Genomic DNA, 26,693 nt, shown 5'->3' with positions numbered 1-26,693 from the left:
TGTGGTATAACTAGTAAGGGTCAGGACCAGGACTCAAACTCAAACCCAAAGCTATACTCACTACACTCTCTTTTCTTCATTCTTAAATCTTTGTTATGAAACTAAATGAGCATAGTCTCATTATTTTCATATAATGAAGAAAATATGTTATCTCACATTGACAAGTTCATTCTCTCATTTTCCTAGTTACTACTTTAGCATCATATATGCTTTTGTTACTTCTTTTTCTCAAAACATTTTGGTTTGAGCATATGAATAGTGAGGGTTGGGATCCTTCTTTGATACTGGTTGCCATTTCATTAATTCACTCCCCTAGTCATACCCACATCACGTTAAATTTTATTGCTATGGTCCCTCTCCTTTTCTTGACTTTCCTGCCAGTTTTATATCTTCCAAAAATTTCATCACTTTATTTTATGTTCTCACACTTCCTGACCTTGAAGATTATTAGTCTTTTACCATGTATTTTATCAAGAATTTCTGAAGTCCAGGTAAACTCTGCCTATGTCTTCCTTGTACCCATCATTTTTTTTTCCTCCTACTTCTTCACAATCTGTTGTCAGCATTTTATGCTTGATCTACTTTCTGGGAGTTCATGCTGCTTATCCTTCATTGAATCACACTAGGTGTCCCGTCACCTACTCTGGATTAGTGTTTCTCTCACAATACTAGAATAAAGCTAGAGATGTTTGAGATTTTTGAGGCATTTGGCCATGTAGTCTTCCTCTTTAAAATATTGCAAGGGATTCATTGATCTCTCCTTAGTTCAATTTACCCATTGTGGGAGAGAAAGTCATTCTATTGTTTTGGCAAATTAGGTCTGCCTTTGACATTTTATGGGTTGATTTTTATCATGATGTTACATTTGTCTTCACATTTTCTAAAACCTACCTGAGTGAATTGCATTTGAAACTCTCCTTTCTTTTACTTATATACACATATATATGTATACACACACACATATGCATACACACATACAAACAGATATATGTATATATATATATATACACACACACACACACACACACACACACACACACACATATATATATATATATATATATAGGTATCACAGGCAGCAATTTACTGTTTTCTGGACAAATGACAGGGAATGAAAATAACATCCCTTGCCCCCCTCCCCCCCCCCCATGAGCTGCATGTCTCCCACCCAGGGGAGTCAAAAGTGCCTTTCCCATGGAACAGCCAAGGCCCAGCTCAGAATTTGTGCATGACAGTGCCAGGCGATGTGTGGAACCTCCAGGGGGTAACCAGGAGCTTCCTCGGCCCACAGGTGACCTCAAATAGTTGATCCTTTGCCTAAAGGCCTCTATCATGGCAGAGAAGAGGGGAACTGGGCCCTTAGAGAAGGGCCGAGATCCAGGCTCCACAAACAAGGCTTTTATTAGTGTGTTGAGAAGGGGGTGGGGAATCACCAAGGGATGGAGCCAAATTTCAGGAATCACCCCTCTGCCCCTGCCTTATGCCTTTCCTTCTCAAAGCACCTTGTCAGAAGGGAGGGTGGGAGGAGAATGAGCTCCCTGGTGGCTAGGCCCGGGTCGCTCTGAGGTCTGGACAACACAGCTAGAATTCCTTCATGTCCACAAAAAGAGCACATGCCTCACATGTTGGCTCGCTCCCGCTGTAACCTTGAGTTGTAGGCTCGAGACACTGTATTCCAGGGGTCCATGAACCGATCCATGTACACCGCAATGCACTTCTGCTTGGAGTTGTCTAAGGAGCAGCTGGGATTCTCAATGCACTTCCGTAAACACTTGTTCGGCAGCTCCCGTGCGTTGGCCACGGCGATCTGCACCTTCACTTGCTCCATGATGAGTCCTGGATCCAGCTTCCCGCCCCCAGCTCCCGCCCCACCCCCGAGGTCTGAGCCGAAGCTGCCCTCAATGGCCCTTAAGCAGAGTCACCCGGGCGCCTCCACTGCTGCCTCGTGCACTGACCCGTAGTATATATTTTTTTCTTATCTTTTCTCCCAGCTAATGTGTTCTTGATTCTGACATGCGGCCTTATTCTAAGCTTTGAATATGTAAGATAAATGTAATTTGTATTGAAGGTAAACATTTATTTTTCAAAGCTGACTCTTTGCTCTCCCACGACTCTTATTATAGGTTTCCTTTAGTGTGTACTTCCATTTTTTTATACTTGTGAATTTGTCTTTTCAATTTGCTGTGGTTTTATCCCTAACTCTTTCTGGGTTCTTCCTTTCCCTTCTTATCTTTGCTTTTCTTGACACTTTTTGTGTTTACTAGATGATCTTTGTGGTGTCTGCCCTTCATTAGCTTTGTACTTCCTTGTAGGTTGAAACTTACCTCTCCCCTACTCCTTTGGGCAAAAATTAGTTGATGCCTTCTACTGTCCATTTCTGTACCATTCCTGACTGCTTTTTTAGTTGAAATTCCCTTAAAGTCTTCATTCTGTCATTGAATTCAAAGTTTTTTTTTTTCCTTTTCTTCTTATTAACAAGAATGATAGTTATGGTGACTGTTGACAATGCATATGCAACTACAGAAATGCTGTTGGCATTGCTGAAAAATCAACAGGCAATCATTTCCTTTAATTCTTTCCCTTTCATAATACCTGTAAATTCAGCAGACTATTTTGCCATCAGCATAGCTGCAATCCAAGCTCTGTTGGCTCTGATCAATAAAGAATTACTGGGGGCCCTGTTTTCCTTAAAGATAATTTCTCTTTCTATCTTTTGTCACAACAACCAATGTTAACAAAGTCCCTCCACCTTTGTATTTCCTTCTATTAGGACATTGAGGATTACTAACTGAAAGTAGGGTACGTGGCTCTAGGTCAATTTTGATGGTTTGCTCTTTTTTTTTAAAAAAAAATCTTTATACTATATAAAGGACCAATTTGTTGTCATACATTTTTCTTTTTACTGAGTGAATGAGCCCTAGCTCTGATGTGTGTTTTTTTAAAATTATTATTATTTGGAGGAGACCTATTTAGTAAGGGATCTATTTAGACTCATTTTTTTGTTTGTTTGTTTGTTTTTTTGTGGGGCATTGAGGGTTAAGTGACTTGTCCAAGGTCACACAGTTAGTAACTGTCAAGTGTTGGAGGTCAGAATTGAACTCAGGACCTCCTGAATCCAGGGCCTGTGCTTTATCCACTGCGCCACCTAGCTGCCCCATTAAATTCATTTTTGAAAAATAGTTTACTATGGTAACTTTTTTCTTATTATTCTCAAAAGGTTGTTCCCCCACCCATCCCTATTCCATTTTTAAAGGATGATGACCTAACCTTTAAGCATGCATTTTATTTTTGATAGTAGATAAAGAAAATTGAATCATAAGACAGCAACATTAAATGTTAAATTTCAAAAAATATATGTTATCATCTCAAGTTCTGCTCTGTTTTCTTATCATGGCACGGAGGTAATTATGGGTTCCTAAAAGTTATGTTCCATTGAGATGAAAAGACCTTTAGACTGAATGTGTCTGGCATCTCATCATTCAACTGAAACTGCTCTCTCCAAAGTTACTGATGTTTTGTTTTTTTTTTGGACAGGGCCATGAGGATTAAGTAACTTGCCCAGGGTCATTCAGCTAGAATGTGTCAAGTGTCTGAGGCCGGATTTGAACTCAGATCCTCCTGAATCCAGGGCCGGTGCTTTTTCCACTGCACCACCTAGCTGACCCCTCTGATGGTCTCTTAAATGCCAAAACTAATGGCCTTTCCTTAGTACTCATCTTTCTTGACTCTGTGCAAAATTTGACACTGCTGATCACTCTCTCTTCCTAGATACTGTGTCTACTAGATTTTCTTGATTGTGGTCTCTTCTGCTTCTCCTGTCTAATGGCTCTTCAGATTCTTTTGCTGAATCTTTATCCTTGTCACACCTATTAGCCATTCATGTCACCTGAAGCTCTTTGCTGGGTCCACTTATCTTTTCCCCTTATACTGTCTACCCTGGTGATCTCATAAACTTCCATTTAAAGCTCTTTCTAATCTGGCCTTTCCTATTTTTCCAGTATTCTTATACTTTTTACTCTCCAGATATACTAGTCTACTTTCTCTTCCTCACAAATGACACTTCATCTCCCATCCTTATCCTTTTTTTTTTTTTTTTTTTTTTTTTTTGTGAGGCAATTGGGGTTAAGCGACTTGCCCAGGGTCACACAGCTAGTAAGTGTTAAGTGTCTGAGGCCGGATTTGAACTCAGGTCCTCCTGAATCCAGGGCCGGTGCTCTATCCACTGCGCCACTTAGCTGCCCCTATACTTTTTTTTTTACTGGTTATCCCTCATGCTTGGAATGCTCTTCGTCTTCAAATCTGCTTCCTAATTTCCTTGGTAATAGCTTGTTTAGTATAATAAGACATAACCAATTGCCAATGAATTCTTTTTTCTATTCATATCATTTTAGTGGTGGAAAGGACCTCAGAGATCATCTAGCTGAATCCCTCCCCTGAAACACAAATCCCCTCTGTCATCCATGGCAAATGATCACCTGTTCTCTAATTGAAGATTCAATGATGTGGCCCTTGCTTTCCAGGTAGTTTATTTTGATTTTTAGGAAGTTTTTTGGAGGCAGAGCCAAGAGGGCATAGGAAAAGCAATGACTTCCCAGAGCTTTCCCCAAGATCCCTCCAAATACCTTCAAATAATGCCACAAGACAATTCCTAGAGCATAAAAGGATAGGGTGAGATCATTTTCCATTCAAAGTTGGCTTTGAGGGTCGGCAAGAAAGGTCTGTTTTACCAGAGTGAGAGTGGAGAGCAGACCTGTGGCTGTGCCATGCAGACCCAGCCTCAGCCCCAGAGAATCAGGCCTTGGGAGCTTCTGAATTGCTGTGGCAGAAGCTGCTTCTGGAACTCAGCCCACAGATAGTGAGTTGGTTGAGAGGTTGGCCAGGGGGAGATTACAGGGGTCTTTTTCTGGCGCAGAGGCAAGACTCTGTTGTTTTGCCCCTCCTCAGATGTGAGTCACAATCTTAGGTGGCATCCAAGGTGGGGGAGGGGCGCAGGCACACCAGAGCTTGCAGCCACAGTGAAACAGGGTTCTCTTCCAGGTTAGAGGGCAAGCAGGTCTGTGGTTACTTGCAGACCAGAGCACAGGCCAGGGGAGTGGTGAACGTGCTTCTCCTTAAATTGTACTACCTTGGATCCCCTGAAGATTGGGACAGTGTGCCCCGTAAGCAGTGCCCCACTTTAAGAAGGAGTTAAATGTCAAGAAACAGACTGGGAAAATGAGCAAACAGAAAAAATGCTGACCCTAGGAAGTTTCTATGGTAACAAAGAAGATCAAAATACACTCTCAGAAGAAGTCAACAAAAGTCAAAGCTCCTACATCCAAAGCTTCCAAGAAAAATATGAATTGGTCTCAGGCCATAGAAACACTCAAAGAGGACTTTGGAAATAAAGTAAGAGAGGTATAGGAAAAAATGGACAGAGAAATGAGAGTGATGCAGAAATGAGAGTGTCATCAGCTTAAAAAGCCAAATTGGCCAAGTGGAAAAGGAAATACAAAAGCTCTCTGAAGAAAATAATTGCTTAAGAACTAGGATTGAGTAAATGGAAGCTAATGACTTTATGAGAAATCAAGACACAATAAAGAAAAACCAAAAGAATGAAAAAATAGAAGATGATGTGAAATATATCCTTGGAAGTTTTTCCGTCTACTGTGATAAAATCTACTTCACTATATTCTGGTCTATTTCTTGGCCCAGGTTTTTCTCTCTAATGCCATGACAAAAATTTAGTCTAATTCTTTTATATGTAAGCCTTTCTAATACTTTAAAAATTGCTACAATCTCATATATCCCTTAAATCTCTTCTCTAGGCTAAAAACATCTAATTTTTCCACTGATTCTCGTTTGCCACCATTTCAAGTCCCCTCACAGCCTTCCTCTGATTTGTTCTATATTGTCAGTTCCATTTTTAAAATGTACCCAGAACTGAGAACAATAGTCTAGACGGAGTCTAATCAATATAGCATATAGTAATAACATTCTTTTTTCTGTATATTATGCTTCTATTAATGAAGCTGTTGACTGAATTAGCTTATTTGGCTGCTACATTATTCTGTTGAATAAAAGTTAAATGGAATTCTACTAAAGCATTGGAATGAATTATTGTCTAAGCATTTCTCCCCATATATTATTTTTGATGTTGATTATTTACATCTAATCAAAGGGCTTTACATTTATCCCAATTATTGTCTTATTAGATGGTTCACTATTATTTTGGATTCAGATTCTCTCATCCATTATGCTAATTATGCCTTTAATCTTTCAAAATTTCTGAAAAGTTGATAAGCATGCCACCTATTCCTTAGTCCAAATCAGCGCCTAAATAAAAGGTTGAACAAAGTAGGGTTAAGGATAGAATTCTATGACACTCCCTTAGACACTTCCCTCTGCTGATACATGAATCACTTTGGGAGTTGTTTGTGTCTATTTTTCCAACTGGTTTAGAATCCACCTATACATGGATATTTTCCATCTCATTCACACAATGGAAATCACAAGAGATTTTGTTCATTGCCTACTGAAATCCATCTAGACATTGTTTATTATTTTCCCCTCCCTAATTCATCAAAAATCTGCTAATCATTAGGATTAGAATTTTAAAAGGAAAATAAAGTTAGCCTATCATGTTTTTTTTAAAACACCCACTTTTATTGATGCTCTTTGATTTTACATCATAGTTATTTCCAGATTTGGGGTCATGAAGAGTTGGACATGACTGAATGATGGTACAATAACAAAGAAAACTGCCCAGATATAACCCTCTCTCCTTTTTCCTGGTCATTTATTCCTTGTAACAAAGTAAAACATTATGACTCATTCTTAATGAATGCATTCTAGCTTGTGGATCTTGAGGATTTGCTTTCTAAATTCTCACAAACCATCCTTTAAGTTTTTTTATAATAAATATTTTTATTTAAAGTTTTGAGTTCCAAATTTTAGCTCTCCTTTCCTCCCTCCCCTGTCACCTCCCTAAGGCAGTGAGCATCCAGATATAGGCTATTCATGTGTAATTATGTAAAAACATAACCATATTAGTAATTTTGTACTAGAAAACAAAAAAATGAAAGAAATAAAGTGCAAAATAGCATGCTTTGGTCTGTGTTCAATCAATATCAGTTCTTTCTTTGGAGGTGGATAGTATGCTTCATCATTAGCTTTTTTGGGATTGTCTTGGATCATTGTATTGCTAAAAATAGTTGTCATTCACAGTTCATTAAATAATATTGATTTTACTGTATACAATGATATCCTGGTTCTGCTCATTTTACTAAATATCAGTTCATACAAATCTTTCGAAGCCTTTCTGAAATCATCCTGCCTTTCATTTCTTATAGCACAGAAATATTCCATCACAATCATATACTGCAGCTTGTTTAGACATTCCTCAAATGATGGACATTCCTTTCATGTCCAATTCTTAGCCACCACAAAGAGAATTGCTAGAAATATTTTTGTCCAAATAGACAAATAATGCTTTTAACAATTCTTTTGAGAATCTTTCCTGGAATTGCAAGGCAGGATCCTTGCCTATAGTTTTTAAACTCCATCTTATTTTGCCTTTTTGAAAACTGGAAATGAATTTGCCCCCTTCTGTTCTCCAAATTGTTTCAAAGATCACTGGCAATGATTTAATAATCATATCCAAAGGTTCTTTTAGTACTCTGAGGTTTAGTTTGTATGGACCTGGTGACTTGAACTTACTTATCTTGGATTTCAATAACTTGTTAACTATTTTTATTTTATCATTTGTTACTTGAAGTTCATCCTCCTTGATGGAGAAGACTGAGGCAAAATAACACTCATGTAATTCTATCTTTTCTCTGTGCTTTATAATATTATCATCTACCCAAAACAGAAATCCTAGGCCATCCATGATCTTCCCCATTTCCTCCAACATCACTCTTTCTCTTTCTTCCTCCCTCCCTCCCTTCCTTCCTTTTTTCTTTCTTTCTTTTCTTAGCACTTTCTATTGTTTTATGCCATTTATTAAAAGCCTCATCTCACTGAATGCTTTATCCTTCCTGACATTCTTTCATGCCTTACCACTCTGGAATTCATCCTCATTTTCATTTCATCTTCCATATATACCTTTAAAAAATCTAAATTGATCATTTGTTTCCCTGTGCAGTTCATTGGTCTTTTTAGATAACTTAAATTCTTTTTCATTTGAAATAATTTATTTTGGTGTTGTCAGAATTTTGTTCTTGACAATATCTCATACCCTGTGAACTGACCTTCCTTTTAGAATCTTAAACCATAGGATATTAATTGTTTTTTTCCTTCTAAACTCCAAAATGTACTTCCTTAAGGAAGAACATAGAATGAATAGACCAAGATTAACTCAATATTTTCTCCAAAGTAAGTTGAGATATTTTAAATCTCGACAATTTCATTTTTAAAACATGGGGAAAAGGAAAGATGATGAAAATCATTAAAAACTATGGTTTAAAAGAAAATAAGAAAAGAAGCAAAGGCATAATGACTATTAAAAAGTCTCATTTCTGTTTATCATGAATGCTTTAAAATAATTAGGAAGTTCTATATATAGCAATTAATGAGCATCATAATACATTAAAATTGATTATATATTTAAAAATTTTTGTTAATCTTTTAAAATATTATATTAATTTTGAAATATGTTCCTCCTTCCTCCTCTCTCCAGAGAGCCATCCCTTGTAAAAAAAATAGAGAAAAAAGCAGTTCAGTACAACTAACCAACAACTCAACTGAATGTGGCTATATATGCCTTGTTCTACAATCATAGTAGATCTCTACAAAGAAGAGGTGATATATTTTTTTCTCCCTTATTTTGAGTCTAGATTGATAACTATAATTAAATAGCCTTAAGCTTATTTTTTTCTCCTTAAAACTGGCTTTATATTAACAGAAAAACAACAACTAACTATTAAGCTTCTTGAGGGTAAGAGCTATTTTAAAAAAAATTATCCTCAGGACTTATAGAAAGAACTTAACACATGCTTATTGAGTTGAGTTTAATTGAACTGGTTATAGATACAGCAGTTATTACAGAATCATCTGTCTTTGTAAAATCACATCTTTGGCTGGTTAGTGTGAGCATCAAAAATAATACCAAATTAGGAAAAAAGGGATAAAGGTGAGAAAGTACCCCTGTAATTGTAGCAGTTTCAACATGACCTAATTAAACAAACTACTAACTCAGAAAAATGGGAAATAATTGATGTCATTGATTCTGATTATTATACTTTTCTAGAAAGATTTAAATAATTAAAGCAGTTGTCACAATGAGGATGCTGAAAGGGTCCAGAAAGCACCTTTTTAGCTAACAAGCATTTAATCTACTTACTAAGGAGAGGGTAGTAGACAAGGAAGGGCAGTTCTAGACTAGCATCCATGACTATGGGCTTACATAGACACATGGACTGGGTTAAATCTTGAGGGCTACCCTAAATATTCTGATCTCTTAGACATTTTTCCCTGACTCAGAGCTGCTTCTCAGAAATCTACAGCTCAGAGCCAATTACAGTTCATCTCTATAGAGATGAAGATGTGAGCTATAATGTATGTATTGGATACAAAAGCCTTTATCCCACCATACAGAACATGTAAAAATAGCAAGCAGGACTCATAAAAGTTCATTCCCCTTTCCTCTCTATTGAGTCCCATATTCTTCTCAAGGTCTAAACAGTCTTCCTGATTCATAGTACCAACTTCTGCCACTTCAGAAGGGAAATATGGTTGGGATTGCTAGATAATCAAATCCCTAACATTCCAGTGAGCCCCTTTCTTTGCAGAGACCCATAAAGTATCAATCCTGAGTATACTGCCTTGAAGTTTTGGACTTCCCTGCAAGGGAAACAGACTTGGAATGGCAAGAGAGGTAACTTCCTTTCCTATTAGTCTTGTACTGTCCAAGTATGGTAATTTCATATACAAAATCTGGGTCTTTTTCTCCCTTTCGTCATGATTTTAGTTGCTTATTATTCTTCTAGGCCCAAGGGTCATGTACAGTCCTCTTTTCTTCAAGAGACAAGAGCTCCTCAAAAACTCCCTTTCTTCATTCTCTAGATAGCTGGATCACTAAATTTGGTGTCCAGGAGTTCTCTTCTTGCAATATGTAGGTAAAAGCAAATTCAGCTTCTATATTCATGTATTTTAAGGCAGCTATTAGCAGCTCTTGCATGAGAGGAAAGAAGAAAGATCTTGGGCCTAGGTTCATCCTTATTTCTGTTGCTTTCTGGTTTTTCCTCTGAAAAGGAAAAAAAAAGAATCAAAAGTGCCAAGGAGGTCTTTAGGTTCTCTTTTCCAGGACTTGCGCAAGGAGTGACTAAGACCCAACAAACGGAGCCAACCATTTCATCCCCAATCAAAACATAATATCCTTAGCCACTTAGTTCATCTCCATTGGTAAAATTACATTACTTATCTTCTGTGAAGGTTTACAAGTGCCACTGGCCCGTGTCCATATTCTCTCACAAAGGGAGTTATAAAATTAGTCTTATTTTCTTAATGCCCACTACCTCTTTCCATAATTTGCATAATTTCCTGATATTAGCATAAATATCCTCTTGCCTTCCCACACACACACACATTACTTGTGTGTGTTTACTGATACTTCTCTTGTTTTGGGTCCTACAATTGAATGACTGAATTTTAGAACTTTGTGCCTAGAGATTGTCTAGTATGGAGGTTCTCAGTCATTTTGTCATGGTTCCCTTTGGAAGCCATCTGGTGAATATTAGATCTCTTCTCTTAATCATGACTTTAACAACACACAAACAGCTACATAGGATTATACAAGAAAGCAATATGTTACATAAATATTAAAAAGAAACAAGCTCATTATGTCAAAACCCCCTATTTTCCCTTCTAACCCTCTTAGTTTATAGGTGAGGAAAACGAGGCCAGGATTATGTCTGTAATTGATACAGATCCAGGAGAACTCAGGTTTACTTACTGATCTTCACTCCTTTTACTAGACCATTAAGAGGCCAGTTGTGGTCATTTTTTTGTGTGTTGAAACCATCTGGAAGAGGTGTGTTGATTTCCATTTCTGGCATTTTTAGTTCCTTGTTCACATTGACAATTTATGTTTCATTTGCAATCTTATAGGAAAACTAGTAGGAAGAAAATGGGGGTAGCTGTGCAACATGCAAATCATTTGTTCACAGGTTCAGATAGGATGCAAAACCATTTTCCAGAGCATCCCTTTTATGAGCTTTGATAAGTATCACAAAATACTATTGGATTTTACATATATTTTAAAGTTCTGATTCATAATGTGGCTTGTAATTTAATAGGAAATTTAATTTGGTTAGAAGATACACTAAATATTTGATAGATGTCCTGAAGACAAATGTTGTGTGGTAAAAGAGAGTCACAGTTTAGGAAAGATTAAGATAGAACTGAATCCCCTGTCTATTAGATGTGAGCTGAGCGGATTACAGGGGGTGTAGTCCATTCCTTCAGGGAAGTCTAACCAGTAGGATGTAATTTACTTTGGATTTTCAATATCTTTTGGTTACTTCATCTTCTGAAAGGATATCTTTAAAAGTAAATTAGAGAGTGGACCACATTATATCCTTTGGATGAAGTATTAGAAAATAGATCAATCTAAGTTGGAATATATATGTATAGGTATATATATATATATATATATATATATGCATATATATTTTTTAAATCACTATTAAGATAGCTACCAAGAAAAGCTTTCTATGCTTAGAAACCAATTTGGGATTCTCTAAAAGTACTTTGTAGTTAAAAAATATTCTAGGATTATAATTTAGAAAGCTATTTTATGCTGTCTGTGTATTCTCTTGCAATATTGCTCAGGCAGGGTGTTTTGAGTCTATAAGCATATGCCCATGCTGTGTTTAGTTGTTTATTATAATGAATTCAGTAACTGTAAAGTACACCTGATCAGCACTCTGTGAGCTGAAATGCATTCATAAGCTCCCTACCTTTCCAGCATTGTATAGTGAATCAGATGGTGGTTTCTCCCACCCTCTCCCCACCCCCCTCCTCCAATAATCTTTTAGTTCCTGGCCTCTCTCCTTGGTGACAATTCTATAATGTGAACATCTATCTACCAGGAAGTGAACTGAGACCACCTATTCATTTTGCATAGAACACTGGACAGCTGTTAGGAGGAAACAATTTTTTCTCACTCCTGATATGGAGGAAGATTTAAATTGTTGCCCTAGAGGTAAAAGGACAGGTAGCCCATCACCCTTTTTGCAAGCTGTCATGGATTCTCTCATTTTAATAAGTCCAATGACATAGTTTTGTTTTCTTATCTGATTTGATATACTGATAGCATTAAAAAGCTGCTTTTGTTTCAGTTGTGCATGTGTGTGTATGTTATGATCTCAAATATTCTCATGAGTGATTGAAATATGGATCGTTTCTATACTAAATAATTTTATGGCCCTTTTTAGTTGCTATTGGTAAATCCCAACTTGATCAAAATGTTTGTAAACACTAACTCTTCATGTAACTTTTACTGAAATGTAGCAGTTGTGTCATGTCTGTACAGATAGGACAAAGATGACTGAAGCAATTATTTGGATCATTTTGATAGAAGTCTCAGTTCTTGAGGCAAAAAGAAAAGAATTTGAGGTGAATATATATTTCATGTTTCTGTCTTTGTTGATTGAATTGCCTGGATATGTGTGTGTCTCAATTTCCTTTGCCTACCTAGATTAGACATTACTATAGCTACAGTGTACTTTTAAATCTAGTGAACATAAAAAAAAAATGTGACGAATATTCCCAAATAGAAGCAGCTGGTGGTTTTCTCATGCAGAATGTGAAAAAAAAAATCCCTGGTTCTCTCTGCACCTCAGTTTCCTCATCTATAAAGTAACAGGGTTGGACTATATGATCTCTAAGGTCCTTTCTAGCTCTTCAAGACTGTGATTCACATATACTTATATGCGGTTTGGTCCTAAAATTCTGACAATGGGGTATCTCTGTTACTTTACACCCCTCCCCACAATCTAACATAAGACTGAAGCCATTTTAACTCTAGAAAACTCATGTCCTAGAAGTCAGTTTGATGTTTTCACAAAAGAATTTGGATTGTAGTGACCAAAAAAAATTACACCCACATTCCTGTTATGCTACATATAACAACATACCTGCCCAACATAGATTCAGTACATCTGAACTTAGCTATATTGTCCTAATGACTGGCCCTTAAATACTTTACAAATTGAATTGCACTTCTGTTAGAGGCTGGATTGATAAAATAAATTACTATATCTTGTAGGTTAAGATTTGGGTTCTGCAATTGTAGCTGTTACAAATTACCTGAAAACCTTTTTATATTGCATTTCTTATGGCTATATTTTACAACTACCCTAATAAAAAATTCTATACAAAAATTGTTTGATATTAATAGCAATCATTAACAACTTGATAGATTCTTGTTAAGTATATTTGCAATACATTTAATCTTATTAAACTCAGCCCTGAGTTGTTTCTTCCAAATATTATAGGTCTTTATGAAGCTAGCAATATAAAGAAGAGATTTCAACCATTTTGGTCCAAGAATTAGGTTTAGCTTAATGGATCAATTTTTTTCTTATTAAACTGAGTCTGACCAGTGCCAAGTAATACATTCAGCATTGATCTTTGTCTCACCCTGCTGTAGCTTGCTTTCTCTTTATGTACATGAAAAATAAGGTGCCAGGAATGAAAACAATGCCTGTATAATACAAATATAGAATTTTTCTCAGACTTCCATTCTGTTTATCATTTCAGTTTGTTATTAATGCCTTGCTCACTACTTTTCAGAAATGTGTTTTTAAAAAGCACATTTATTTCCATAAAGAATGCTTTCTTCTGGTGTAATTATAAAAAGCATACACCATACTGGAGTACATCAATTGTTTCAGGGACTTAGACAAAATGTATTAGCCCTTTTCGCATGTGCAAACAGCCTTTTCTAAATGCAGAGCCCTCCAGGGACGTGACCCATTAACGCTAGTGATCTGAGGTATGCTGGTTGAAACTGGGGCTCAGTTTTGAAGTTGTTTTCCTTTTTGTGAAAATGAAAAGATAAATGAACACAGAACTACATTATAATAGACCTCAAGAATACATGCATAGCAGCTCAGAGGGTGTCCCCCTTTCCATGAATTTCCTAATTTTTGAGTTTATACCTAGAGTTTCAGCACCAATATTCTTTCATAGAGTCTCAGGTTTGGAAGGGACCTCAGTGGTCATCTCTTTTCCAAATTCTCCACAAAAAAGAATCTCCACTACAACATATCTGGCAAGTGGTCCTCTAGTCTTTGTTTGCAGACCTCTAATAAGGGGGAAATCTTTCACCTTCCAAGGCAGCCCACTGAACTTAGTACAACTCTAATTGTAAAGAAGTTATTTTCTGACACCAAGCCTAAATTTGTCTCTTTGCAACCTCTACCAATTGCTCCCATTTTTATCCCCTGGGGCTGAGCAGGATAAGACTAATCTATCTTCCACAAGACAGCCACCTCCTTCTATCATCAAGTCTATCACAATAACATTTCTGCATGAATCCACTCTGAATCTTTTCTGTAGATACCATTCTTAGGTAAGTATTCCTAAAACATTTTGCACCATAGTATTGTACCACTCCTCAAAAACATTCAACAGACTGCTATCCACTGAAGTCTGTGAGACCTCCTTATCCTCAAATTATAGGCCCCATGTAATTTAGTTGCAATATCCTTTTCCAAACTGACCTTTTGCTATGCCCACTACATTTATCCTCCATTTTAACTGAGTATACTCATTATCCTTCAGACACACCTTGAATATTCCCAGTGTTCCATCTCTACTCATCTAACTCTCCTTGCCTTGAATACCCTCTGTCCTATTCATCTATTTAGTACGTTCTCATAAAAATCTACCTTTCTTGATTACTCTGATCTCTCTTCCTGCTTTGATCTCCCATTTCATTTATTGTCACTAATTTGACATATTCTTGTTTCTTCAATTAACTTGTTGCATAATGAGTACTTAAGAAATTGTTATATGTAATACATGTGTATATATCTATATCATCTATCTAATCTATATCAATTCTATCTATCATCTATCTAATCTATTTATCATCTCTATCTCTATTATCTATCTCTATCATCTCTATCTCTATGTACTTGTTATATGTATCACACATATCTTGGGGCTACTTCCTCAATTCCCATTCTCACAGGCAGGCTGGTTCCCCAGGGTGATTATTACTATCACCTTACAAATCTGAGGTAAACTTGAGAGATTGCTGGAGCTTCTCAGAACCATCATTTATGTGCCCTTATGAGTATACTTCCCTATTGGTTAATAAGGCAGACTTAATTAGCTCAAAGGCTATGTACTAAGCAAATAGAGTCAGAGGGAAACAACCCCACTAAACCAAGGGCACACAGAACTTGCACAATAAGGGCCCATTCTAATTCCCCAATTTATATGTATATATATATATGTATGTATGTATGTATGTATGTATGTATGTATGTATATGTATATTCTATGTGTGTATATACACACATTTACTAAGAAACTATCAATTTGGGAGGGAAGTAGAGGAATACAGAGTGTATATGTATTTATATATATTATATAGACACATATACGTATGAATGTGTATGTGTATATCTCCACTTCCCCAACACCCTAACAAACGAAAAAGTTTCTGAAGGCAAGAACCATGTCTTGTACATCTTTATATATTCCTCATTGTCTAATGCCTTCTATATAATAGGCATTCCTTGGGTCTGTCTGAGCAATTCAAAAAGATATAGTTGGAAATAAACTGAAATAGAATCCAGAGATTATGCCTGACTAGGTAATTTTTAGAATTGTAGTGGCTCATATTAATATGACATTTTATAGCACTCTCACATGTATTAGCTCATTTGATTTTCACAACCAACTTGCAAGGTAAATAATATAAACAGTTATGCTCATTTTATAAATGAGGAACCTACATTACAGAGAGGTTAAGTGACTTGTCCACATCACACAGGTAATAAGGAGAAGAGCTTGGACTTGAACTCCAGTCTTTCAGACTCCATTAAATTATGCTGAATTTGCTTCTGGGAAAACATTATTACTTCCATGTGACCCAGGTTTACTACTAAAGAAATGTATCTACAACTGCTGCATCAGATAATTCTTCAATAATTAGATAGGGAAATAAGTAATTTCGGATTCCAAGGTATAACATGTGAGTGTATGTGTGTATGTGTGTGTGTGTGTGTGTGTGTGTGTGTGTGTGTGTGTGTGTGTGTGTGTGTGTGTGAGAGAGAGAGAGAGACATTTTCCTATCTATTAATAGAGTAATCCCACTCAGAAAATTGTCCTGGATACATATCTGATGATAATGCTTTCTAATAGAGCCTTAGTTATGTTCAATTTGAGATAAGGAAATTATATCTCATAAAAGTTAAGGGAACCTAAAAAACAAATCATCTTGGGTTCTGGAAATAACTCTGGGGGTAGATGGAAGTGTTGAAAATGTTTCACTGAAACAGTTGTAGCAGCTAAAGATGGACCATTTAGTAGTTACAATCAGTATCAACCCTTAAGTTTCAGTGTATAAATTATTACACTTTTTTATTGATGTCTTTGGTTCTATTGATATCTTTGTTTATACTTCATAGATGTTCCCTGCATCCTCATATTTCTGTTTTTTCATTTATTTAGAATTTTATTTTCCCCCAATTATATGTATAAACAATTTTAATGTCCACTTTTAAAACTTCGTGTTCCAAATTCTCTTCCTTCCCCCCCTCCTTCCCACCCCTTAAGAACACAAACAATTCAATATAAGTTATACATGTGTAGTCATGCAAAACATCTCCACATTAGTCAGGTTGTAAAAGGAAACAGAAAAAACCTTAAGAAAAAGAAACTAAAAAATATGCTTCAATTTGTATTCAGATACCATCAGTTCCTTCTCTGGAGATGGATTGCATTTTTTATAAGTCCTTCAGAGTTGTCCTGGATCACTGCACCACTGAGAACAGCCAAGATGACAGCTGATCATCTTACGGTATTGCTGTTACTTTGTATACATTTTATTGCTAACAGAATTTCCCTCCATCCTACTCCCTCCCCATGTCATTTACTCTATTCTCTATCTTCTTTTACCTTTTCTCTCCTCAAAGGTGTTTCACTTATGACTGCTCCCTCCCCCAATCAGCCCTCCCTTCTATAACCTCTTCCCCTTATTTCCTTCCCCTCCTACTTTCCTGCAGGGTAAGATAGATTAATATACCCAAATAAGTGTGTATGTTATTCCCTCTTTGAGACAATTCTGATGAAAGTAAGGTTCACTCACTCCAAGTACCTCCCCCATTTTCCCCTCCACTCTGTAAGCTTTTTCCTGCTTCTTTTACGTGAGATACTGTACCCCTTTCCATCTTTCCCTTTCCCTTTCTCCCAGTGCATTCTTTTCTCACCCTTTAATTTTATTTTTTAAAGAAATCATCCCTGCATTTTCAACTCACACCTGTGCCCTCTGTCTAAATATACTACATCCATGTGCCCTAATAATAAGAAAATTTTATGAGTTACAAGTATCATCTTCCCCTGTAGGAATGTAAATAGTTTAAGCTTTTAATATCCCTTATGGTTTCCTTTTCCTGTTTACCTTTTTATGCTTCTCAAAAGTCTTGTATTTGAAAGTCAAATTTTCTATTCAGCTCAGGTCTTTTCATGAAGAATGCCTGAAAGTCCTATCTTTCATTGAATTCCCATTTTTCTCCCTGAAGTATTATAATCAGTTTTTCTGGGTAGGTGATTCTTGGTTGTAATCCCAGTTCCTTTGCCCTCTGGAATATTATATTCCAAACCCTTTGATCCTTTAATCTATTATTTGCTAAATCTAGTATTATCCTTACTGTGGCTACACAATACTTGAATTGTTTCTTCTTCTCCTTCCCTTTCTCCTTCTTCTCCTCCTCCTCCTCCTCCTCCTCATTCTTCTTCTTCAGTTAAGTGACTTGGCTAGAGTTACACAGCTATTAAGTGTCAAGTGTCTGAGGCTGGATTTGAACTCTCGTCCTCCTGAATCAAGAGCTAGTGCTTTATCCACTGTACCACCTAGCCGTCCCCCTTGAATTGTTTCTTTCTGGATGCTTGAAATATTTTCTTCTTAACCTGGGAGCTCTGGAATTGGGCTATGACATTCCTGGGAATTTCCATTTTATTATCTCTTTCAGGATGTGATCAGTGGATTCTTTCAATTTCTATTTTACCTTCTGGTCCTAGAATATCAGGGTAATTTTTCCTGACAATTTCTTGGAAGATGATGTCTAGGCTCTTTTTTGATCATGGATTTCAGGTAGTCCAATAATTTTGAAATTATCTCTCCTGGATCTATTTTCCAAGTCAGTTGTTTTTCCAGTGAGATATTTCACATTGCCTTCTATTTTTTCATTCTTTGGTTTTGTTTTATTGTTTTTTGATTTCTCATAGTCATTAGCTTCCATTTGCTCAAACCTATTGTTAAAGGAATTATTTTCTTCATAGAGCTTTTGTACCTCCTTTACCATTTGCCCTAGTCTGTTTTTTAAGATGTTATTTACTTCAGTATATTTTTGTGGCTCCTTTACCAAGCTGTTGGCTTTTTTCATGATTTTCTTGCAGCAATCTCATTTCTCTTTACATTTTTTCCTCTACCTCTCCTAATTTATTTTCAAAGTCCTTTTTGAGCCCTTTTATGGCCTGAGACTAATTCTTATTTTTCTTGGAATCTTTGGATATAGGAGCTTTGACTTTGTTATCTTCTTCTGAGGGTGTATTTTGATCTTCCTTGTAACCATAGAAACTTCCTATGGTCAGAATATTTTTTCTATTTGCTCTTTTCCCCAGCCTATATCTTAACTTTTAACTCTTTGTTAAAGTGGGGCACTTCCAGGGTGGAGGGCACACTGTCCCATGCTTCAGGTTGTTTGTACAGCTGTTTTCAGAGATACTTCTAGGGATTTGTAAGTTTTTAGTTCTTCCAAGGTAGTATAATTTAAGAAGAGGTATGTTTACCATTCTCCTGGCCTGTGCTCTGTTGTGAAAGCAACCACAGGCCTGCTTCTGTGCCATGGAACTATGAATAGAGTCCTCCTCCACTGTGGCTGCAAGCTCTGGTGTGCTAGTGCTCCTCACCAGCCTGGAACAGCCAACCAAAACTGTGACCTAGATCTGAGTATGGGGAAAACAACAGATTCCTGCCTCAGTGCTGGCATAGAGATCCCTGTAATCTCCTTCTGGCCAATTGTTCAACCCCTTTACCTTCTGTGGGCTGAGTTCCAGAAGCAGTTACTACTGCAGCTGATTCAGAGGCCCCCAAGACCTATTCCTGGTTTGCTGTGGCTGGCACTGGGTCTGCACTTGGGCTGGGTCTATGCTGGGCTGCATTCTACTCTCACTCCAGTATAACAGACCTTTCCTGCTGACCTAATTTGTCTTTGAGTGGAAAATTATTTTACCATCCCTTTTTGTGGGTTCTAGTGCTTCAGAAATTTTCTTATGACATTATTTGAAAGTATTTGGAGGGGTTTTGGGGAGAGCTCAGGCAAATCACTGTTTTTCCTCTGCCATCTTGGCACCCAAATCCCCATCTTTCTAAAGAGCCATCTTGTATAACAAAGGGTTTTTAAAGAAAAAGAGGAAGAGAAAAAATAGTGAAAAAAAATCAATACATTAGAAAAAAATTCCACTTAAACCAAGAGAGTCAGTGTTAAGTATAAGAATGCATATAAGACACACACACAGATAAAGCATATGGAAATTTTCAAAGAAAACAATACATGTTTGTATAAGGAGTAAAGTTCCAAGCCTTCTTCAATTCATGTAATCATAGAAGGCCCCACTCTTCAAATGAATCAGTCAATCATCAGGATGTCTTCACAAAGTATAAACTATAAACAATGCATGAATAAGTCTTTAATCAATTAGAGGGGATTATATGAGTTTGGTTATAACATGAAGGCAGATGACTATAAAAAAACATCTTGTAATCAACTGAAAGAATCAGAGATTCTGTTGAAACTATGTCAAGAAATAATAGTCTGCTTAGTGAAGAGCCTATCAAATGATAGTCCAGTTTGTTGGTGCAGTATTTCGGGTTTGGGACCTGAAAATCTCAGGGCTGGAGTCAGGACCCTTGCAAATTTTAAAGACCCTGATTCAGGTCTATGACTGACCATACTAGAAATCCAGCCACTTAGTGTTATCCTCAGAACATTGAGAAAAATAGTGTTAATGTGAGAACACCCTCTGGGGACCAAAACCTGTATGAGTGCAAGCTGGGGAGAATGTGGTGTTACAAATGTGTTCCCCAATATATTTCATAAAATTTGGTCAAACAGGACACATTTAAAAATATAGCCAATCAATTTTTGTTTAACAAAATATATAACCTTTAAAGAAGTCATTAAAAGGCTTTCAGATGAATGTTAGTCATGTCTTTTCAAAATATGAATTTTATATCCTAAAGAAGTATTATATTTTATAGGATGGGTAGTCATTATTTATTTCATTGTTTTAATGAATATGTAAGAGTCATACCACATCATTTCTTTGATTTTACTCTTAATCCTAGAAAACTGTTGAGTATATTGAGCTCATATTTTCTTAATTAGAGAAACATCACAAAAGATTAAAATAGTACTGTGACTTTCATATTTTAAATCTGACCATTTAGGCTTCTGTAGTGAAGAAATAGTGATGAAGTGTTTGTGAAGCTAGTAGTGAGGGAAAATTCTGCATGTGTCTTTATAAGTGTTTGCCAGAGAAAACTATATATGGTGAAACTTTATTAATTAGAACCCACTTAACTGGAATCCTTAATTAAATGGATTGCTTTTCTCTGTTTCAATTAATTCCTAAAAGTGAAGTGGAATGTATAACAGGTTTTTTAAGGGAAATTCCACAGATATTTTGGGTCATAGTACCTGTACCTTGATCTTCTGTACTTTCTTCATCTAGTACTTCATCTAGTTTAATTCAGCAAACATTAAATATTCAGAATTTGGAATTCTGAGTCTCTCCAACATCCCTAGTCATCAAAGAAAAATTGGATTATGTTTATTACTTGCTAAAACAGGAAAGTGGGCTCATTTTATTTTTAGATATTTGCCCCCCAAAAGTCCAAATATGGATTTTCTGCTTAAAATTAACCTGACATTTCAACTGACCAGAATTCTGCCTCCATACCCTCTGCTAGTCCCTAAGCATTTTGGCTAATTGAGCTTTTACTACATTATTTTTTAAAAAGCTGTAAAAATGTTTAAGTACAGCAAAAACTTCCATTTTAAATAGTTCAGTTTAGTTTGGTTGATGTTTATAGTTAAAACTTTGTATGCTTCAATTGGTCTAAATAGATTGATGTGGGGAGGGATCAAGTTAGTAGACCTTTATTAAGTGATTATTTCATGCTTGGTACTGTGAATAGAAAGGAGGAAAACAGCAAAGTCCTTGCCTCCAAATGGCTTCTATTCTAATGGAGTGAGGAAAACTACAGGGTGATGGGTAAAATAGTACATGGTGATTACACGATAAAACTGAACTGGTCATGATGATAATAAAATGTTCTAAATAGGCATTTAAAGTAACTTTCTCTTTCTCTAGCATAGAGTTATGGTCAGAAAAGCTGTGAGGAGATGGAGGACAAGGCAGTGTGATACTATGGAAAGATGATGGCTTCAGAGTCAAAGGAGTAATCTGAAAGAGACAGCAGAAATAGAAAAATATTTAAGGATATTGTTACTGCTCAGTCATTTTTAGTCATATCCAACTCTTCATGACCCCACATAACTACTGAGTGTCTGAGGCCAGATTTGAACTCAAGAAGATGAATCTTCCTGACTCCAGACCTGGCACTCTATCCACTAAGCCATCTAGCTACCCCATAATTACATTTTAATTTGGTTCAATCCATACTATGGAGTGTTGTGACTACATATAGCCCTTGGGCAGTAGCTTGACAGCTCTGTTCTAGTCTAATCCCCATTTAACTGATGAAACTGAGACCCAGGGTAGTTAAATGATTTACCCATGTACTACTTATCTTACCTTGAAAACATTACTCCTGTAGTGATAAAAGTGGTGGGGTATGTGTGTGGAAAGGACCTCTGTGTGCTGAGGATACTGTCCTTATGTGACTCAAAGGGAGTTAGAATAGACATCTCTAGCCTCTTCTCCCCCCACCTTTCTCCAAGAGAGACTTTCATTCCTCCCAGGAAGGGAAGCAGGAAATTGGAACCAGAGGCTGCCACTCTGTTCTTCTCAGAGAGAAGGGGTACTGTGGTAGAAGTATACTAATCTGATCCCTTAAATACTGTTCCTCAAGGGCATATGATTAGGTTCCATATAACATTTCATCACTTCCTCATTTTGGTGGGAAGACAGAATCCCAAATTCTATATTCAAGACTTGACTCCCTTTCCATCTAATTCCAGTTTCACAATGAACACACATGAATAGCAAAGAAGTCCATTTATCCAAATCGTGGCAAAATAGAAACCAGAGAAGTTAAACACAGAAGAATATATAGTAGACAATGCAGAGTGAAGGCGCTCCCCCATTGGGATCAAGATAACAGTTCAGCAAAGAGAGAGTATTTTACCTTTCACCCAAGGGGAAATTCCCCCGAATCCCTAGAGTAGCAAGCTGTGAATAGAAATGTGATGAAAAATGCCTGCTCTTCTTGTGTCTTCCTGGGAAGACACAAGAAGAGTCTTTTCCTTCATCAACCTGAACTAGGGTTGGTCTCTTCCAGCTTCTCTCTTTAAGCTGGAAGCTGACTTGAAAATTCTCACTTGGTAGTCCCAAAGGGGAAATCTCACTTGAAGAATCCTCAAAGAAGAGACTCACTATGAACTGAAGCTCCCACCTCTTTCCAACTTCACCCTGTTCCTATTGTCAGGAAGTACATTCATCTCCATCAATGTGGAGAGAGTCCCATACCAAGAGGTTTTGGTACAGGGTTACATTCCACTTCTCTGGACTTCACTTCCTTCATCTTTAAAATAAATGGTTTTGCTTAGATGATCTCTAAGTCTATGGTGCTATTCTCACTATCCTTTATCTCCTATTCAAGATCATTTCAATTTTCCATCTGTGTATTGGAAAACTCCACCTGGATATCCTACTAATACCTCAAACTTACCATGTTCCAAATTAACTTTATCACACCACCCCTAAAATCTTCCTTTTCTCTTTAATATTCTAATTTTTGATAATGGGAACATCACTATTCAAGTCCAATAAGATCAAAATCTCAGTTGCTGTTCTCTCACCTCCCAAAATGATCAAATCCCATTGTCTCCACCACCATAACAATATCTATTAACTCCATCTCCTCTTTCCTCTTCCATACCCACCTCTCTTTTTGAGATCCTCATCATCTTCAACCTAGATTATTATCATTCCCTCTTAGATGTTTTCCCTTTTCCTAGTCCTTCTCCTCTTCAATTTACTTTTCACACTGCTGTCTTAGATAGGTCTGATCATGTACTTTCTGGATCAAAAACATATTTTATCTGTTGAATAAAACCAAATTCCATTCTCTAGACTTTGAGATTCTTTATGATCTAATTTTGACTCAGGTTACATTAAAGAAATGTTTTATTAATGTTCTTTCTAAACATCACTATTACTTCCCAATCAATTCCCTCCCCTATCCCAATAAAAACCTTCCTTGTAACAATAAGTATACTTAAGCAAAACAAGTCAACACATCAATCTCTGAAAATGTATAACTCATTCCATCTTGATAGTCTTCAACCTCTTTGACAAGAGATGACATTCACCACCATTACTAGGAAGCGATGGTTGGACATTGCATTTACCAGAGTTCTGAAGGCTTTTGAGAGGATAGTTTTCCTCTATATTACTGCCAACTTACCTTTCCACCCTAATTTCAAAATATTCCCCTGCATGTACTCTTTGTGTTCCAGCCAGACTGGGCTATCATCTATGGCTTATCCTATCCTGTTCTCTCCTACAACTGGGCATGTGAATGCACCATTTTTTTATTCCTGGAAATAACTTAAGCTATTGAAATACTTCTCTTCCTTCAAGGTCTACTTGAAGTGCTACCTCTTCTATGAGGTCATTCCTGACCCTCCTTCCTCAATAATCAATAAATATGCAGTAAGCACCTACTGTATGCCAGAAAGTATACTAAGCACTGGGGATACAAATATGGAAAAAGAAAGACCATCTCTGTTGTTAAAGAGCTAACAATCTAATGAGTGAAAATATACAAAAAGAAGCTGAAAAGGAGGACAGCTTGGAGTGGAGGAGGTAACCAGTGCAGCGACATGGTGACAAAAATCAGAGAAGTCCCAGAATAGGACAACCAGGTTAGAAATTTGAAGATGCCGGAGCTTAGTTCCTTCCTTAAATGGAGGTTTTGGAATTGATGGCTCTACCCTGTAATCATAGCGGCAGAGGGTAGTGATGAGGTGGTACTGAGGCTGAGGGGACCTTGCAGGATGATCAGGTTTTCCCAATAATGAACATTCTGCAGCATGGTGGAGAAGTCAGTGAAGTCCTAGAGTAATACAACAAGGTGAGAAATGAGGAGAACCAATCCAAAAAGCATTCACTAAGCACAAGATATGTATGAAGCATTGTCCTAGGTCTTGGAAATAAAAAAACTAAATGGAAAACCCTACTTATCTTTGAAGAGCTGACGTTCTACTGCGAGAAGGGCAAGGGCAGGATATAACATGTAAAGATACATGCATATACATGATCTTTTGAGATGGAAATAATTACTAGGTGGTTCTGAAACTGGAGGGGCCTGAATTTTTTCCCCATAGAAGGTGGTGACACAAACTAAGACTTAAAGGAGGCTATTCTAAAAAGAGGTGTCAAGGAAGCACATTCCATGCCAGAGGGCCAGCTTATACAAAGACACTTTTTCTAGACATTCATACTTTTCATAGTTATTAGGTATCTCTTTTGAAATTGTATTTACTTTTTTTCCAGTTGATATGCATTCAATTTCTCTCCCTGTCATCTCTCCTCCCCAATTGAAAAGAAAAAAAAATAATTGTAACAAATATTCATAGTCAAGCAAAACAAAAGCCTACATGCAACATGTCCAAAATATGTCTCTTTTTGCATTTTGAGTCTGTCACCTCTATATCAGGAAATGGGTAGCATGTTTCTACATTAGTGCTCTGGAATCTTAATTGGTCATTGCATTGATCAGATTAATAAATCTCTTAAATATTTCAAAGTTGTTTGTCTTGACAATGTTGTTGTTTTATAAAATTTCTCTTGGTTTTGTTCATTCTACTCATTAACAGTTCATATAAATCTCCCTGGATTTCTTTCTGTCCCTTTAACCATTTCTTATGGTACAGCAATATTTCATATACCATAACTGGTATATCCACTCCCTAGTTTATTAGTACTCCTTTAGTTTTTTATTTTTTCTACTATAGAAGATTGCAATTAATATTTTTGTACTTGTGGGTCTTTTTCCTCTTTCTTTGATCCCTTTGTGCTATAGGCCTCATAATATCACTGGGTCAAAAGGAATGCATGGTTTAATAACTTTTTGGACATACTTCCATTTTCTTTGTTGAATGACTATACCAGTTTACAGATCTACCAAGAGTGCACTCATGTTTCTGTTTCCTATAACCCATATGACATTTGTTATTTTCCTCTTTTGTCACCTTTGCCAGTCTGATAGTCCCTTTGAGTTGTCTCAATTTGCATTTTTCTAATTATTTGTGATTAGGAACATTTTATAGGGCTATTGATTGGATTTTTTACAAAGAAAATTACCTGTTAATATTTTTTGAACATTTATCAATTGGGGAATCTTTCTTGTTCTTATGAATTTGATTCAGTTCTTTATTTACCTTGATTATAAGAACTTGATCAGAGAAACTTTAGACAATTTTTTTTTCTGAGTTAACTAATTCTAATTTTACTGGCATTGATTTTTGTTTTTGCAAAAACATTTTCATTTTATACAATCAAATCGACCATCTTGTATTTTGTGTTTCTCTTGAACCATTGTTTGGTCATAAATTTTTCTAACATCTGAAAGATATTTTCTTTATTGATGCATAATATGACCTTTGGTTTATAATATGCTTATAATTTATTTATACTATGACCTTTATAATCTCTATTATGAATTCATTTTGAACTTATTTGATGTTTAGTATGAGGTGTGTTGGTCTAACCCTAATTTCTGCCAAACTGCTTTTCAGGGTTCCCAACAATTTTTGTCAAATAGTGAGTCCTTACCCCAGCAGTGGGGTCTTTGGGTTTATTGAACACTGGATTACTTGGTTAATTTGCTTCTGAATGTTGTATAACTAATATATTCCAATGATTAACCTATTTGAATATCAACTAGTACTGAATTTGTTTGCTGATTTCTGTTTACAGTACAATTTGTGGTCTAATATTGTTGGGATCCACTTCTTTTCACTTTTCCCCTATTATTTCTCTTGAGATTCTTAACCTGTTTTTCTTTTGTATATATTTAATTATTATTTCTACCTCTATAAAGTAATCCATAAATAGTTTGATTTTTATGGCAATGAATAAATTAATTAACTTAGATAGCACAAACATTTTTATTGTATTGTCTCAGCCCATCTCTGGGCAATTAATATTTCTTAAATTTTAAGGTCTCTATTTCAGTAAAAAGTACTGGGGGCAGCTAGGTGGCACAGTGGATAGAGCAC

General features: G+C 36.4%; 1 protein-coding gene across 1 annotated transcript; it reads right to left on the bottom strand.

Moving 5' to 3' along the window:
• Positions 1-1,618: 1,618 nt before the first annotated feature.
• Positions 1,619-23,326, bottom strand: LOC122739345 (mitochondrial import inner membrane translocase subunit Tim13-like). The gene is made up of 2 exons (XM_043981121.1): positions 23,268-23,326; positions 1,619-1,907 (listed from the first exon to the last, which is right to left on the bottom strand). The coding sequence occupies exons 1-2, from the start codon at positions 23,324-23,326 to the stop codon at positions 1,619-1,621; spliced, it is 348 nt and encodes a 115-aa protein (XP_043837056.1).
• Positions 23,327-26,693: the final 3,367 nt, after the last annotated feature.

The sequence above is a fragment of the Dromiciops gliroides genome, chromosome 2, assembly GCF_019393635.1.
Source record: "Dromiciops gliroides isolate mDroGli1 chromosome 2, mDroGli1.pri, whole genome shotgun sequence".
NCBI lineage: Eukaryota > Metazoa > Chordata > Mammalia > Microbiotheria > Microbiotheriidae > Dromiciops > Dromiciops gliroides.
This window is presented reverse-complemented; position numbering and strand designations above follow the sequence as displayed.

Excerpts from the sequence above, each read along its gene's own strand:
- LOC122739345 (XM_043981121.1), bottom strand. The coding sequence starts at position 23,326 with ATGGAGTTAATAGATATTGTTATGGTGGTGGAGACAATGGGATTTGAT. Across the intron at positions 1,908-23,267 it reads GGATTTGATCATTTTGGGAG|GGCCATTGAGGGCAGCTTCG; the intron begins GTGAGAGAACAG and ends ACTCTGCTTAAG.